At 43.0% G+C, this 16,001-nt stretch overlaps 1 protein-coding gene across 1 annotated transcript in view; it reads left to right on the top strand.

Moving 5' to 3' along the window:
- LOC106545011 (keratin, type II cytoskeletal cochleal) overlaps positions 1–3,033 on the top strand; it is a 14,859-nt gene extending 11,826 nt beyond the window's left edge. The window contains exons 8-9 of the mRNA XM_087710440.1: positions 1,413–1,444; positions 1,573–3,033. Coding sequence (XP_087566566.1) covers positions 1,413–1,444; positions 1,573–1,892 — 352 coding nt within the window. The 3' untranslated portion in view covers positions 1,893–3,033. The remainder of the gene's footprint in view (positions 1–1,412; positions 1,445–1,572) is intronic.
- The last annotated feature ends 12,968 nt before the right edge of the window (positions 3,034–16,001 follow it).

Raw genomic sequence — 16,001 nt, 5'->3', positions numbered from 1 at the left:
AAAAGTTCCTGGTGGTCTAAAAAAAACTCTTTTCTTTTTGTTAAAATAATAATAAACTTGTTTGTGAAATAGAAAGGTTAAACCAATCTCACCAGAATGCTGTTTTTCTCCATGTGTCTCATTGATTGGAGGACAATGGAACTGCATGTTTCTGTAACATTAAGAGCATTTTTTTTTCTCCAAAAGAGAGACACATTGCTGTGATTCATTTTTTTTGATTTGGTTAAAAAGATCCACAGAGCACAAATCTGGTGACATTTTTTGGCCCATTCTTTTCAGGTTGGCGAGATAAGATGCATTAAGAGTCTATGGAGATTTTCAACCATCCAAGTGATAATTGTCCCAAAGATTGTCCCAAAGGCAATTGTCCCAAAGGCAAGTGGACTTTCCTGGTTTTTCTCTTGGATAATATTTTGCTTCTCATCCAAGAAGGTTCTTTGCTTCACTTCAGAACTGAAGAAGCTCTTTGGATGAGAGCCAAACATTTTCAAAGAGAAAAACCAAATACCGTATTTTTCAGAGTATAAGACCCCCCCCCAAAAAAGGTGAAAATTTGGGTGTCTAATACACCGAATGTAGCCCCGCCCACCCACAGGCACCCCGCTTTGGCCTCTTCCTCCAGCAATTTGTCTCATTGCATCAAACAGCCTGTTTCAATTTCAGCTTCCGCACAGCCTGATTAGCACAAGCAACTGATTGTCGGTTGGATTGGCCTCCTAACCATCAGCTGTTTCAGGCTGCAGGGATTGCCATTGCCTATTGCCACCTCCGTGCGCCCCATTTTCCGCTCATTCTGATCCGCGCCACCTGGAATGGGTGAAAAATGGGACGCACGGTGGCAGAAAAAGGATGGACGGAGGCTGAAAATGGGTGCGCGGAGGCCAAAATTGCATGTCAGGAGGCCCGACAATTAGCTGCTTGTGCTAATCAGGCTGTCCTGAAACTGAAATGGGCTGTTTGCTATTTGCTGCAAGGAGGAAAATTGCTGGGAGGCAGAGACAGATTTATTTGTCTTGTTTTCCTCCCCAAAAGCTAGGTGTGCCGTATACTTCGGAGCATCTTATATTCCGAAAAATACGTTAAGCCCAGTTGCCTTTTGAAAAAAAGCACCTTTTGGAGATGCATTAAAAGTTTCATATCATATGCAGCTAGCGACAGTGACAAAAAAAAGATACATATGTGGTGACCTTCCAGTGCAAACTCCACCCTGCTGCACTTCTGCCCCAATATGTGACGGCAGTCTGTCAGTCATGACACTTGTGCTGTGACATTATGAGGCATGTTTCATCGCTTGCCGATAGAGACAGGTTGAGTTCATATTACTGTCATCGCAATACTCCTTTATATATTAAAAATGTGGTAATATTACTGTAAGTTGAAGCATTAACTCCAATTATTCCATTGCTTTTTAGACTGCAAGAAGGCGTTGGAAATGTCAGCTATTGTAAGTATCATCCCTATTTATACATTTGTGCATGCATGCTTGTTTTAATTATTAAAGGGGCCTTGGCATGCGTTTTCTCTATGGAAGTCATAGAAGCAAATTAATTTTCCTTCTCCCCTGTTTTCCAGCTGTAGTCAGCAACACCACTACCACTGGATATAGTGGTGGAAGTGGCCTGACCGTGGGAGGAGGTTTCGGCGCAGGAAGTGCTGGAGGGTTCGGAGGAGGATACGGAGTTGGAGTCGGTGGCGGTGGCGGTGGCGGCAGTGGCTACGGCATTAGCGGTGGCAGCAACTATGGAGGAGCCGGTTATGGTTCAGGGTTCGGCAGCGGAGGTGGGAGCATGTACAGTAGTGGAGGAGGTCGCCATTCCTCAGGTGGTGGAGGAGGAGGTTCCAGTGTAAAAATTGTATCAAAAACCAGTACAAGCAGGAAATCTGCCTACTAAAGTCGGGTCCTCTCCTCCTCCTCCTCCTCCTGAATGACAATTCGCTTCACCATGCACATCATGCCTGTCGTGTAAATAATGGCAAGGGAAAACAAAACCAAAAAAAAAAAGCGCTTTTCCTCTCTGACACTTTCACCTTTTCCATCAAGGCCTAGCTCTAACATTAGCCTGGATATCTGCATCCACATCCAACACACTCGATCTGTTCCTCTGTTGGAACTTGACCTGTCATGGCTGAAACACAAGTTTCTCCACCTGGCACAGCTTTAGCAGGGAGGCCACAGTTGGTTCACAGAAGGAAATGCAACCCCATTAAGCGAACCGTTTGTGGAATTGTTTCAAGAAGGGCCTCAGATCAAGAGAGTCTCTAGATCAGAGAGAGGGTTGTGAGCAGGTATACAAAAAGAAGGTCTGCGGTATCCCATTCCAACATTACTTCTCCAATTGCGGCATCAGCCATTCAATGAGTATCAGAAATCCAATGGGTATAAATCTTGTGCCAAACATTTCTCTAACAAAACCGGTTTCTGCAACCCGGCCTTATTCACCTACATCAGTGTCTTTTATTTTGTGCAAGAGACATTCCAGTTTGCCAGCTATTGTACTCCTGGGTATGTGCAAAATAAGTGGGGGGGGGGGGGGGGGAACATGCAGAAAACCAGTAATTGTGAACACCTTTTTTGTTTCTTTGATACAATGTGTTAGCTCTGATATTTAAAAAAAGATTAATGAGGGTTTCTAGACTAGCAAACTTCATGGGCTTGTCTCATTCCAAACAACATTTCTGATCTTTTCTCCTTTTTGAGCATATTCTTTGGGTTTTCAGATGGAGTCTATATGAAGCTACAAACTATTTTAACCATGCACTCTTCCGAAGTAAATTAGCTTTGAGACACAAATGATCTGTTCTCTTGCAATGTTCTGCAATGTTATGTTTCCACACAGGGTGTTTACCGGTATGTTTCCACAGATGAGTACTCATTCTCATTCTTTCTCTCTTCGTCACTTCTTTTCTTCCTTTCTTCAATGTGAAAGCAATAATGGAAAAGGTGATTGTTTCTGCTGCTGTTATTTTATGAATTGTAATGCTTGATTCTACGCAAGTCTGCATGACAAATAAAGAGCAATTTTAATTTTTGAACATGCTGTTTTCTGTCATCTTTTCCCCTGAAAATGAAGATAGTGTCAGGGTTCCAAATAACACCCTCAATGAAAGAAGTCTCCGAGGCTTGAAGTTCTTCAAAGTTCCATTTTATTAGAGAAGTCATATTGGCTGGGAAAACCTGAATCTGAAAGTGAACCAAGTAAAACCAAGACCAACCAAGTGAAAGTCAAGACCCTGCCCAGCACCCACATGTCCATTACATGGTCCAATCAGGCACTGTCCCAACCAGAGATGCCTCCCAGTCACGCCACTACAGATGCAGGGCAAGATGTCCTTGACTCTCTGAGAAAGGAATGTTATTTAGATTATATCTCTCCCCTACTCCATATAATCCCCCCTCCCATTTTTCCACAGCAAAAAAATGTTGCAGGCCTGAAGGCCCAATGTAAAAGATGGCTTCAAGGCCTGACAGATAGTTCCTGATCTACTAGAGGTATTTCCACACCATTTATCTTTTAAAAAAATAATCAAGCATTCCCTTTTAGTATACATGATTTGAGCCAATCCTATATTCCAAAGATAGCAAGCAATAAAGTTTAATTTCTTCTGTGATGGTGCTATAAGCTTCATTATCTCTGCCCAATCCAAATCTCTGACATAAAATGATTTTTTTTTCAAAATCCTTAATGAGGCTGCACTTGTGTGAAATGTGATTTGAAAGAAGTGCTACAAATATCATGCAAACACCGCAGCCATTATTCCTTAAGGCACAAACCTCACAAAAGATATGCTTCTTGAAGTGATGGCTCCATTAAAGGTGCAACTTTCCCCCCCAAAAAACATCAAGGAAGTCTGAATAACAGAAGAGTTGAAAGGGACCATGGAGGTTTTCTAGTCCAACCCTCTGCTCCAGCAGGAGACCCTATACTATTCCAGACAAGTGGCTATCCAGTCTCCAAAGTCTCTGGTGAGGAGCACCTACAACTTCTGAAGGCAAGCCATTTCATTGGTTAACTGTTCTCACCGTTAGAAAATTCCTCCTTAGTTCTAGGTTGCTTACCCACACTTCTTTGTGGCAGCCCCTCAAATATTGGAACACTGCTATCATGTCACCCCTAGTCCTTCTTTTCACTAAACTAGACATACGCAATTCGTCTAACTGTTTTTCATGTTTTAGCTTCCAACCCCTAATAATCTTTGTTGCTGTTTTCTGCACTCTTTCCAGAGTCTCAGCATCTTTTTTATAAATTGGTGACTTTGACTGGATGCAGTATTCTAGGTGTGGCCTTACTAAGGCTTTATAAAACAGTATTAATACTTCATGTAATCTAGATTCTATCCCTCTGTTAAAGCAACCCAGGATTGCATTGGCTTTTTGGCTGCTGCTGTACATTGCTGGCTCATATTTAAGTGATTGTCCACTAGGAACCAAGTAAAAAAAAATCAGGCTAATAATGGAGAGATGTTGTGCTTATATGAGGTCTGAAGCACTTCTAAATTATTTTCAAAGCATCCCCAGCCCCAGTCTTTACTGTGCTTGTAGAGGTATTTGAGCTACTATGTTTGAAGGAATGACTTAAGGGTACTTAAATAGGACAATGTCAAAATTAAGTAATTCTTTATTTAAAATACAGGATGTGCTTTTAATAGCTTTAAAACATAAGAGATTACATAGTGGTTCTGTCACCGCAGAATTATTTCTCATTGATGCATTTTTCCTTGTTTAACTGTCATACTCTTATTATCCCAGGATGTTATGCAGGACTACAGTATACATTCCCAGATTGACTTAAAGTCCTTTCTAGTCTCCTTCTGCATGCCTCCTTAAGGTCCTATTTTCAGCATGAAGGGCCATTGTATAGGATTAGGATTTGGTTTTCCTTGTGTGAAAGGTAAGAAACAGTATTAAGATCTCCACTGATATGAAGATATGAAAAGGAATGTGGTACAGTAATTAAGGTGCTGTATTAGAAGTGGAGACATAGGTTCTAGACTTCTTCCATAAGAATGGAAGCCAGCAGAATGATTTGTGGCCAGCCACGCCTAGTGACAAGATGACTAATAGATATACACACATGCATATACATGCACCCCATATATGCCATCATATCATGCACTGATACCTTTGTTCTTCTGCTCTGAGTCCAATTGAAATGCCAGCAGAGCCGGCCATTTCATAATGTATCTATGGTATTAATATGGGATATCTTTTTATATTTGATCCGAAATGCTTTATCTAATTGCAATACTCTGTCCTGTTAAACACTGGCCCCAAACCTTTTGGGCAGCAGGGACCAGTTCCAGGGAGAAAGGTTTTTCCATGGACTAGAGGTGGCATGGTTTTGCATTCTTCCTACACCCAACAGATGGAGCTTCGCTTCTTTGCGCAGCCGAGTTGTTGGCATGCTGTGGAGCCAGAGGTGATGTTCAGCAAGTTCTGACCAGTTCTGGAGAACCAGTAGCAGAAATGTTGAGTAGTTTGGAGAAAGAGTAAATACCACCTCTGATTGGCCCCCGCCCCCATCTATTCTCTGCCTCCCGAGTCCCAGTTGATCAGGAGGAAATGGGAATTTTACAGTATCCTTCCCCTGCCACACCCACCAAGCTATGCCCACCAAGCCATGCCATATCATGCCACGCCCACCAAACCTCACCCACAGAACCGGTAGTAAAATATTTAAAATCCCACCACTGTCAGCGGAGTGGTGCCAGACTGGAGGGCTAGGGATCCCTGCTGTAAAGGAATTACTAGAGTGAGATGTGGCTACAGTAGAGGTATCAGGTAAAGAGATGCAAAGTAAACAAAACTCTTGTGTCTTTTACTAGGTTTATAGAAGAGATAATTTTATGAAAAACAGTTTGTAGATATAGGAGCCCTGTCTTTCTTTACATTTGGCTGGAATTCTGGCAGATCCAGTATTGCTTCCAAGGCTTTCAAAGGAAATTTTTCCAGCCCTACCCATAAATGTCAGAGACTGAATCAAAAATATTATGCCTTTACTAGCTGGGAAATCTCCACCTGTGTCGGCTTCAGTTCCCAGAATCCCATTACCAAAGTAGCCATCACTAAGAATTCTGGGACCTGCTGAATAGAAAATGCCTACCTTAGGGACGAGCATTCTGTATGGCCTCTTATTTTCTATCCAGATACATGTGGAGATAAAGGTTTTTAAAATAAAAATGTATTAAAGTTCTTTGCAGATAATAACCAGCATTGTAGTAAAATCGTAGTATCCTATAAAACAGATATTTAGCTGGTTTTACATTCAAATCTTGACTCTTCATCAGGAATACAAGCTGAGTGGACACGACCTTGTAGATGACCCTCACTCTGTCAAGGAGCTTGGAGTACTCATCTCTAATGATCTATGTGCCAGAGTCCACTGTAACAACATTGCCAAAAAGGCATTAAGAGTTGTTAACCTAATCTTGCGTAACTTCTTCTCTCGTAATATTGTACTGCTAACCAGAGCATACAAAACCTTTGCTAGAACAATTCTTGAATACAGCTCTTCTGTCTGGAAACTGCACTGCATATCGGACATTAATGCAATTGAGCAAGTCCAGCATTATTTCACAAGAAGTGTCCTCCACTCCTCTGCTCGCAACAGAATACCTTGTGCCACCAGATTTGAAATTTTGGGCTTAGACAACTTAGAACTACACTGCCTTTGGTCTGACATAAGCGTAGTACATAAAATTATCTGCTACAATGTCCTACCTGTCAATGACTACTTCAGCTTCAACCACAACCATATATGAGCACAGAATAGATACAAACTTAAGGTAAACCACTCCAAACTCAATTATAGAAAATACAACTTCAGCAACAGAGTGGTCAATGCCTGGAATGTTCTACCTGACTCTGTGGTTTCTCCCCCAAACCACCAAAACTTTAACCTTAGACTGTGTACTGTCGACCTCACCCCATTCCTAAGAAGTCTGTAAGGGACGTTCATAAGCGTACCAATGTGCCTACTGTCCCTGTCCTAATGTTCCCTTTTATTCATATCCATTTCATGTATTCATAATCATGTTTATACTTATATAAGTATAAGTATAATCGTTAATGTCATTGTACTTAAATACAACAAAATTGGTTTAACCTCACTGGTGCAAATTATAACAGAAACGAAAAAAGAAAAAAAAGAAAAAAATAGCGTGTGCATGGAGTGATTGTGGTTATATTTAAAAGTCTCACAGCCCAAGGATAGAAATTATCTTTAAACTTGTTTGTTTGGCTGGCTATACTTTGATGTCTTCTGCCTGATGGTAGAAGTGCAGAGAGACACTGACCAGGGTGTGAATCATCTCTGAGTATCTTCCTTACTCTGCTAAAGCAGCAAGATCTGGCGATGTCATCTAGTGGTGTCAGAGGGCAACCAATGGTTTCTTGTGCTGAATTGATCACTCTCTGTAGTGCCTTCCTTTCCGCAGCTGTTAAACCAACATATCATACTGTAATACAATATGTGAGGACACTTTCTATGGTGGACCGATAGAAAGAGGTCATCAGCTGTTGTTCCACCTGATTTTTTTGCAGGACTCTAAGGAAATGAAGTCTCTGTTGGGCCTTTCCAATCACCAGAGACGTGTTGTTTTTCCAGGTGAGATCTTGACTAATAAGTACTCCCAAGAATTTAAAAGAGGAAACCCTCTCCACACAGCCCCCCTCGATATACAGTGGGGCAGGCTCCTCTCTGTGCTTCTGGAAATCTAGCACTATCTCCTTTGTCTTATTAGTATTTAGATGTAAGTTGTTTCTTGAGCACCATGCGGATACCTTCTGGACTTCTTCCCTGTATGCTGATTCGTCCCCTCCAGTTATGAGACCCAGCACTGTTGTGTCGTCTGCAAACATTATTATGATGTTCGATGGATCAGAGGATATGCAGTCATATGTATATAGCGAGTACATATATGGGCTGAGCACACAGCCCTGAGGGGAGCCTATGCTGAGCTTCAGCGTGGAAGATGTAAAGGATCCAACCCTTACTGTTTGTGGATGATCCGTCAGAAAGTCTTTGATCCATTCACAAGTGAGGGGAGGGAAATTTAGGTCAGTCAACTTTTCCTGGTAAGAATTCCTGGTAAGATGGTGTTAAAGGGCGAGCTATAGTCTATAAAAAGCATTCTGACATAATTCCCAGATTTCTCAAGGTGGCTCAGTGCAATATGTAGAGCAGTTGTGATGGCATCCCCTGTCGAACTGTTGCTTCTATAAGCAAACTGGTGTTGATCAAAATTTGGTGGAAGGCAGGACCTGAGGTGTTGTAGGACCAGTCTCTCAAAGCACTTCATCACTATAGACGTCAGTGCAATCGGTCTATAGTCATTCAAGCTTTTTATGGCTGCTTTCTTCGGAACTGGGATAATTGTGGCTGCTTTCAAGCATGATAGGACTCTAGCCTGTTGCAGGGAGAGGTTAAAAATCCTTGTCAGGGCCCCTGTTAATTGGTCAGCACAGGTTTTTACCACTTTCCCCAACACCCCGTCTGGACCTGCAGCTTTGTTGGGATTTACAGCCTTCAGCTCAGCTCTCACTTGATGTTTACCGGGCGGTAAAAGCCTCTCTTGGTTCCCTCCTCCTCCTCCTCCTTCCACAGCCTGCGTGACGCTGCCACCGTAGGCTGAGAGCTACCGCCGATGCTGCTGCACAGCTGAGGGACGGAGAGCGCCAAAGCAGAGGCAGGGTGCCAAGCTTTGGTTAAGGCAGGCAAGGGAAACCGCGAGCCAAAAGGAAGTCTTGCTGGGAAGACGTGGCAGCAGGGCTTTAAAGGGCTCCCCCCTCCCCAGCCAGCCAGCCCATTCCTCCCCCCCCCCCCCGCCACCACTGTGTCCAACAGGCCAGGTTGCTGGGAGGAGAAAGTTTGGGCTGCAGAGCAGAGTTTGAACTGCCGAGTGACGTGCGTTGAGCTTCATGGGCGGTGAGAGTCCCGCTCTATGGCGGACGCAGCGCCGGGGCTTCGGCGGGGCTTTCGCACTTGCCTCACCGGCCATGAAGCTCACCGCATGTCACTGTATTTGACTAATATATCTTCTTAACTGCAATTAATGTATGGTCTGATTCTTTGCACCTGATGCCAAGCCTACCTCAAAGGGCTAACAGGGAAGTCTGTTTTAAAATATATTTTATTATCAAACTCAGTGATAATAAAGCATGCATAAAACACTTCTACATTGCATATACATAGAGTATATGCTATGCCTTTACTTAGGTCTGATTCTGTCCTCAGAAATTCTAAAAACAAAGTATAGAGAACAGCGACAAGCGTTACTAAACTGTAAAAGCATGGCTGAAAATGTAACTTGCCAAGGAATTCCACAGGGAGGCCCTCTTTGGTCTGCATTTTAGTGGGTTTAAGTATTATTTGGTTTGCTTCAAAAAATTGCTAGAAGGAATATTGAGGCAAGTATCACTGTTGAATGACAAAAAGGAAAGAGGAGGAAAGAGAAGGAAGGAAGGAAGGAAGGAAGGAAGGAAGGAAGGAAGGAAGGAAGGAAGGAAGGAGGGAGGGAGGGAGGGAGGGAGGGAGGGAGGGAGGGAGGGAGGGAGGGAGGGAGGGAGGGATGGCACAACATCACTTAAAAGATTTTTAAAAACATTGTTTTGGCACACAGTTCTGTGAATTTTTTTGTTTTGAGGAAGTGGGAATTTTTTTTCATGGCCAAATAAATCAAAACCTACCCTCTGTATTAAACAACAATAACAAATGTCCTTTGAACATTCATCCAAGCCTCTTATTATCAAGTCACGGTGATTCTTTGAAAAGAAATGAAAGTATTAGCCTCCACCACCATTTCCCTTGAAATATAATATTATGAAAAAAATGGAGTATGAGCCACACCTTGATCATGTCTGAACTTTGGTATCCCAGCAGAGCAGTTCTAATTACAATACTTCCTTGATACTCTCCACAACAAAGGCTTCAAGATTTCTAAAGAGATTGTTGCTATAAACCTACTGTAGACATAAAGATGAGGGAATATTTTTATATGATCTATTGTCGATGCTCTCTGAGCTTGAATGCTTGTTTGCAGACATTTCAAGTACATTCTCCATTAACAGAAACTAATCCAAATCAGCAGATGGTTATTCTAAGTTTCTGATGCAGTTGTTTCTCTGGTCAATCTTTTAGACTCTCTTTTTTGCCTTCACATGCTCAAGTGTCCAATATCATATCTGTCAAGCATGTCCAAATGTCCAACATCAAGCAAAGTACCTTTAGGAGATAAACAAAGGCTCTAGACTTTGGAGTCTAACCCACTACACTAAGGAATATCTTTCAAATTTCAGAGCAGATTTTCAAAATTATGCTACGTAGGATTATTTAGCAAATCTAGACAGCATACTAAAAAGCATAGATATCACCCTGCCAACAAAAGTGCGTATAGTCAAGGCTATGATTTTTCCAGTTGCAATATATGGCTGTGAAAGTTGGACCATAAGAAAGGCTGAGCATCAAAGAATTGAGGCCTTTGAACTATGGTGCTGGAGAAGACTCCTGCGAGTCCCTTGGACTGCAAGGTAATCAAACCGGTCAGTCCTAGAGGAGATCAACCCTGACTGCTCTTTAGAAGGCCAGATCCTGAAGTTGAAACTCAAGTACTTTGGCCACCTAATGAGAAGGAAGGACTCACTGGAGAAGAGCCCAATGCTGGGAAAGATTGAGGGCAAAAGAAGGGGATGACAGAGAATGAGGTGGCTGGATGTAGTCACCAAAGCAGTAGGCATGGGCTTAAATGGAGTACAGAGGATGGTAGAGGACAGGAAGCCTTGGAGGAACATTGTCCATGGGGTCGCGATGGGTCACACACGATTTCACAACTAACAACAAAGGATTACTTTTCATACAAAGCTTCTTTCTGGCAAAGCTCACTGACCATAGAGATTATTCACTAACAGTCCAAAAGTATCATCCCAAAAGTCAACAACAGTTTCAACATGGATAAGTCAATAGGGAGCAAATGAGGTGGACTGAAGAATCTAAATATTCCTTGTGGTGCAAGAACCAAGGAATTTAAAATGCAAGACTGAATGGTAGATGGTTGATGATACACTTCTATAATGGAGCCATTTAAATTCATCCAGTGAAATGGTGAGCCAATGCATTGTTTCAATGCAAAATAGTTAGACAATTTAATTTGTTGCTAGTGTCTCCGTTAGCAACCCTCAAGCCTGACAATGGCATTACACTTTCAGGAGTGTCTGGTAATGAGGTAACTTTATCTTTGACTGAAAATTTTAGGAGTATAAACCCCACCTGGGACTTGGCAGTAAGTTACACATGTCCTCTTCCATCATTTCAGAGTGTGACTCAGCTTCTTGGCTTGACTAAGTGGAAAACTGTCTGATACATCTTACTGAAGCTCAAATCTTTCTTTTAGACAAGTATAAAGCCATGCAAAACAATTGACTGCCCAAAGCCAATGGCGATAAGATTGGGCATTTATACCTTTATGGGTTTAGAGACATGTTCCTCCCTCTCTTCAAAATTAACAGATGCTTGGAACAGTTCCTCATGGCCTCAAAATTGAACAATTGTTGTATGTTTACATAATGACCATCTCAGGCTGGGAGCTTTTGGTTTCAGCTTTGTCTATCTCAATTCCTACCCCCCTTTTTTATTTTCCTTCTTCCATCTGATTTTAGAATAGCAACAGCATTTAGACTTATACCAGTTTTTAGCGCTTTGCAACACTCTCTGGCCAATTTACAATGTAAGTATTATTTGCATATCCCCAACAATCTGGGCCCTCATTTTACTGACCTTGGAAAGATGGAAGGCTGAGTTAACCTTGAGTCCCATCAGAATCGAACTCCAGGCTGTGGATAGAATCAACCTGCAATACTGCACTGTGCCACCAGAAGTGTTAGGTCCTTCACCCAATCCTTCCTCTTGCTTTTGTGCAGTTAGAGAGGATTCTCCTTCTGGTTCTGACACCATTTCTTATTCTTCTGAAGCTCCCCCACCTCAAAGACCTCATCACTCCTTCTTCTGAATTGGGGCAGCAGAAAGGGAGGGAATTTCAGGATCTCCTTACCCCTACTTCAGCCCTCATTTCATGAGGCAATCATGAAAGTGTTGTTTACCTGGCAATCAGGCAGTTGTTACCTCCCACAATCAAGTCCCCCATCTCTTCAATGTCAGAACATCTGGTAGCGGCAGATACTTTTCCGTTCAACCTGTTCAGCCACTTGGGATTGTAGGGGCACTGTAGTGCAAATATAACAGTCAAAAAGAGGCAGGGTGTATGTGGCTCAACTGTCACCCTTCAAAAACATTCAGTGTCTGAACAACCCACCCAATGAACCAAATCAAAATCAAGTCTATCTCTCCTCTATAGAAAATCAATATACCCTCTACTTTGAAGACTTCCTCCATCCCTTGCACCAAGCTGACTGGTAGAGAAGAACAGATGTTATTTATGGGACTGCCTCTCTCTGAGGCAGATTAGATAGGCTGGGTATGCTCCAGGTTCTTTCTTTGAAAATTGGCCACCATTTGGGACCTAGGAAGGTATCTTTTCCACAGTTGCCTCTATCTTGGGGAACACCCTTCCCCAGTAATCCAGAACAACAGTCACCAACTGCTTGTCTGTGGACCACTGGTGAGCTACAAGAAAAATTATTTGCATTTTTTATATTGTACTAAATCAGGGGTCCTCAAACTACAGCCCCTGGGACAGATACATGCAATGAACATTTGTATTGCTGCAGAGAGTTTTTCCCTTCTGGGTTTTTTTGTGTGGGTTGGAGGGGGGGGAAATTCCAACTTGGGGTCTGCTGCAGCCTCCTGGTGCGGGGCTTTGAGCAAAGGCTGGAGGGAAGTGCTGCTGGTGGCGAAGAGCCAGAGGACCTTGTTTCAGTGAGACTGCATCATGGCCTGGAACTGGTTGACCATCTCAGCCCGCTGTGCCTCCAGGCACCGGTACCTGGCCTTGCGCTCCTGCAGGTCTTTCCTCTGCTTATGCTCATAGTCCTCAGTAAGGTGCTTCCAATGATCCTCCTTCTCAGTAAGATGGGTGGCCATAAAAAATTTCAAACAAACAAACAAACAAATAAGAAAGGTGCACAAGGAGTATGAAAGTTACTACAGAAAGTTACTGCACTCAATCCAGACAAGACCGAGTGGCTATTGATGTTGCCTCCCAAGGTTAGTCCAGATATTCCACCTCTTAGCCTGGGGGGTGAAATTATACACCCCTCAGAGAGGGCCTGCAATTTGGGTGTCCTCCTGGATCCGCAGCAGACGTTAGAACACCATCTGTCGGCTGTGACCAGGGGGGGGGGTTGCCCAGGTTCGCCTGGTGCACCAGTTGTGGCCCTACCTGGACCAGGAGGCACTTCGAATAGTCACTCATGCCCTCGTCACCTCAAGACTGGATTACTGTAACGCGCTCTACATGGGGCTGCCCCTGAAGAGTGTTCGAAGACTACAGCTGGTCCAGAATGCAGCCGTGCGAGCGATATGGGGTGTATCTAGATACACCCATATTACACCTATCCTCCGCGAGCTGCACTGGCTTCCTATTGGTCTCCAGACGCGCTTCAAGGTGCTAATCATTACTTTTAAAGCCCTACATGGTTAAGGACCTGGCTACCTGAGAAACCGCCTCCTGCCACTTACCTCCCAACAACCAATAAGATCGCACAGGTTGGGCCTCCTCCGGGTGCCGTCAACCGGACAATGCCGGTTGGTGGCCCCCCGGGGGAGGGCCTTCTCTGTTGCTGCGCCGGCCCTGTGGAATGATCTACCTGCAGAGATCCGGACCCTTACCACTCTCCCGGCCTTCCGTAAAGCCGTCAAGACCTGGCTGTTCTGGGAGGCCTGGGGCTGTTGATTGATATCCAGCCCTGCTTAGATGGAATGGGTGATGTGAATTTTAATACTGTATTTTTTTATTTCAATTTTTTTTAATTTTAAATGTTTCTCTGTTTGTTGTGAGCCGCCCAGAGTCCCAATGGGAGTGGGCGGCATACAAATTCTATTAAACTTGGAAACTTGGAAACTGGATGCAATGCAATCTGTAAATGAAGGGTTACAGGGTTAATCTGTCCCATGTGTACTAGTCCATTTAGCCACCTCTTTAGCTACCATACTTCTCCATGTTTCAAATTCTAGACCAGGAGTCAGAACTCTTTGGAGATCTGTTCCATTATTCATGTAGTTTTGCATTTCAAAACCCACAATTCACATTTTGCAAGATCTCACAATCTCATGCAGGAACCATAAGATCTTATGTCTGCTCTTGCTGGATTCCAGCATTTTCCTACAAAATTGCTGAAGTCTTCTGAGATTTAACCATCTCATGAGATATCCGCCTTTTGCATTTTAAAATTATTTTATTTTAAATAAGTCTTGGAGAGCCGTAGGCATGTTTCAGCAATGCAACAGATACTTTGCTGCTTACAGCTGAAAAATCTGGCTCCATTAAACTTTTCGTAGAATGAAACTATTTCTGTGGGGAGGCGGATTATGATTTCAGGCTTATCAGCTCAAAGACTTGGCACACAAAAAAGGGATGGGGAAGACATCGCATTAAGATATCAGTTCTTATGAAAATAGTACAGACAGTATGGTGTAAGGACTGCCGCCAGGTGACAATCAACAAAGGCCTGAGGCATTTGGTTTCTCAGTAGATCTTTGATTTCTCTTCTCCTTCAGCTGCACAGCATGTGGAAAGAAACCAGCAGTTCTGTGTTAGGAAATAGTTTCTAAAACAATCTCGGTGGTAACTCTGCTCTTATCATTAGTCACTGCTTAGCTTGTAAATGCAACTAGTATCTAGGTTGCCTTTTTTTTACTATTTACTATTCCTTTTGGAATAAAGGGACGTGGTGTCTCGGTGGCTAAGACACTGAGCTTGTCGATCAGAAAGATCGGCAGTTTAGTGGTTCAAATCTCTAGCGTCATGTAACAGAGTGGGGTCCCATTACTTGTCCCAGCTTTTGCCAACCTAGCAGTTCAAAAGCATGTAAAAATGCAATTAAAAAAATATGAACCACCTTTGGTGGGAAGGTAACAGCGTTCGGTGTGCCTTCGGTGTTTAATCATGCCAGCCATATAACCACAGAGACATCTTTGGACAGCGCTGGCTCTTCGGCTTTGAAACAGAGAGGAGCACCACCCCCTAGAGTTGGGAACGACTAGTACATATGTTCGAGGGGAACCTTTACCTTTATTCCTTTTGGATTAATAAGAATTAGACTGGGCCATCTGTCCATTAACTGTTGGACAAAGTTGACTTTACTTTTCAAATATAAATCAAACAAATTCTCAAATTCTTCTTGTTGCTATTCTGCACCTCCATGTCACAGCGTAGCACATAATAGTTCACAGAAAAATGCACTTCCAGTCATCCACACCTGTACAACAAAACATCCTGACAGATGCATCATATCAGAAATTATTGTAGGGGGAAAATGTTATTATACAGGATATAGTCAAATAAAGGAGGGATAAGAATAACAACATATGTGTGTATGTATGTATGTATGTATGTATGTATGTATGTATGTATGTATATATTTGGTTATTCGGGTTTTCTCCCGCGTAAAATTGGAAATGTCTTGGCAACGTTTCAACGAAGTCTCATTCGTCATCTTCAGGCTTCGTGCTTCCACGAGCAATGTGAGATCTCGGCTGTTTCTTCCTTTTAACTGCCAGTGGGGGTTTGAGCTGATTGGGTGGGAGCTTGGCTGTGTTCTGATTGGGTGGAGGTGTGTTCTGATTGGTTGGGGGTTTGTGTTTCATGTAAGGATAGGAGAGGTTTAAAGTAGCTACTGGTGCAGGCCTGGTGTCATTCCTCATGCTAGGAACTCATTTATCAATAAGGGCAGGCTTCCAAATGGCTGGCAGGCGGGAGGTATCGTCCCGCCTGTTCATGCTGTGTGGGCGTTTTTCTATCTCGATGGCTCCTCTGATTATTCTGTTGTTAAAATGTTCAGCCTTGGCAATAGTTCTGGTCTTTTAAAGTCAATTTTAAGTCCTGTGGCTTTA

This window comes from Thamnophis sirtalis, unplaced genomic scaffold, assembly GCF_051295495.1.
Source record: "Thamnophis sirtalis isolate CommonGarterSnake01/CBP01778 unplaced genomic scaffold, rThaSir2_p1.2 scaffold_3, whole genome shotgun sequence".
Taxonomy (NCBI): domain Eukaryota; kingdom Metazoa; phylum Chordata; class Lepidosauria; order Squamata; family Natricidae; genus Thamnophis; species Thamnophis sirtalis.
This window is presented reverse-complemented; position numbering and strand designations above follow the sequence as displayed.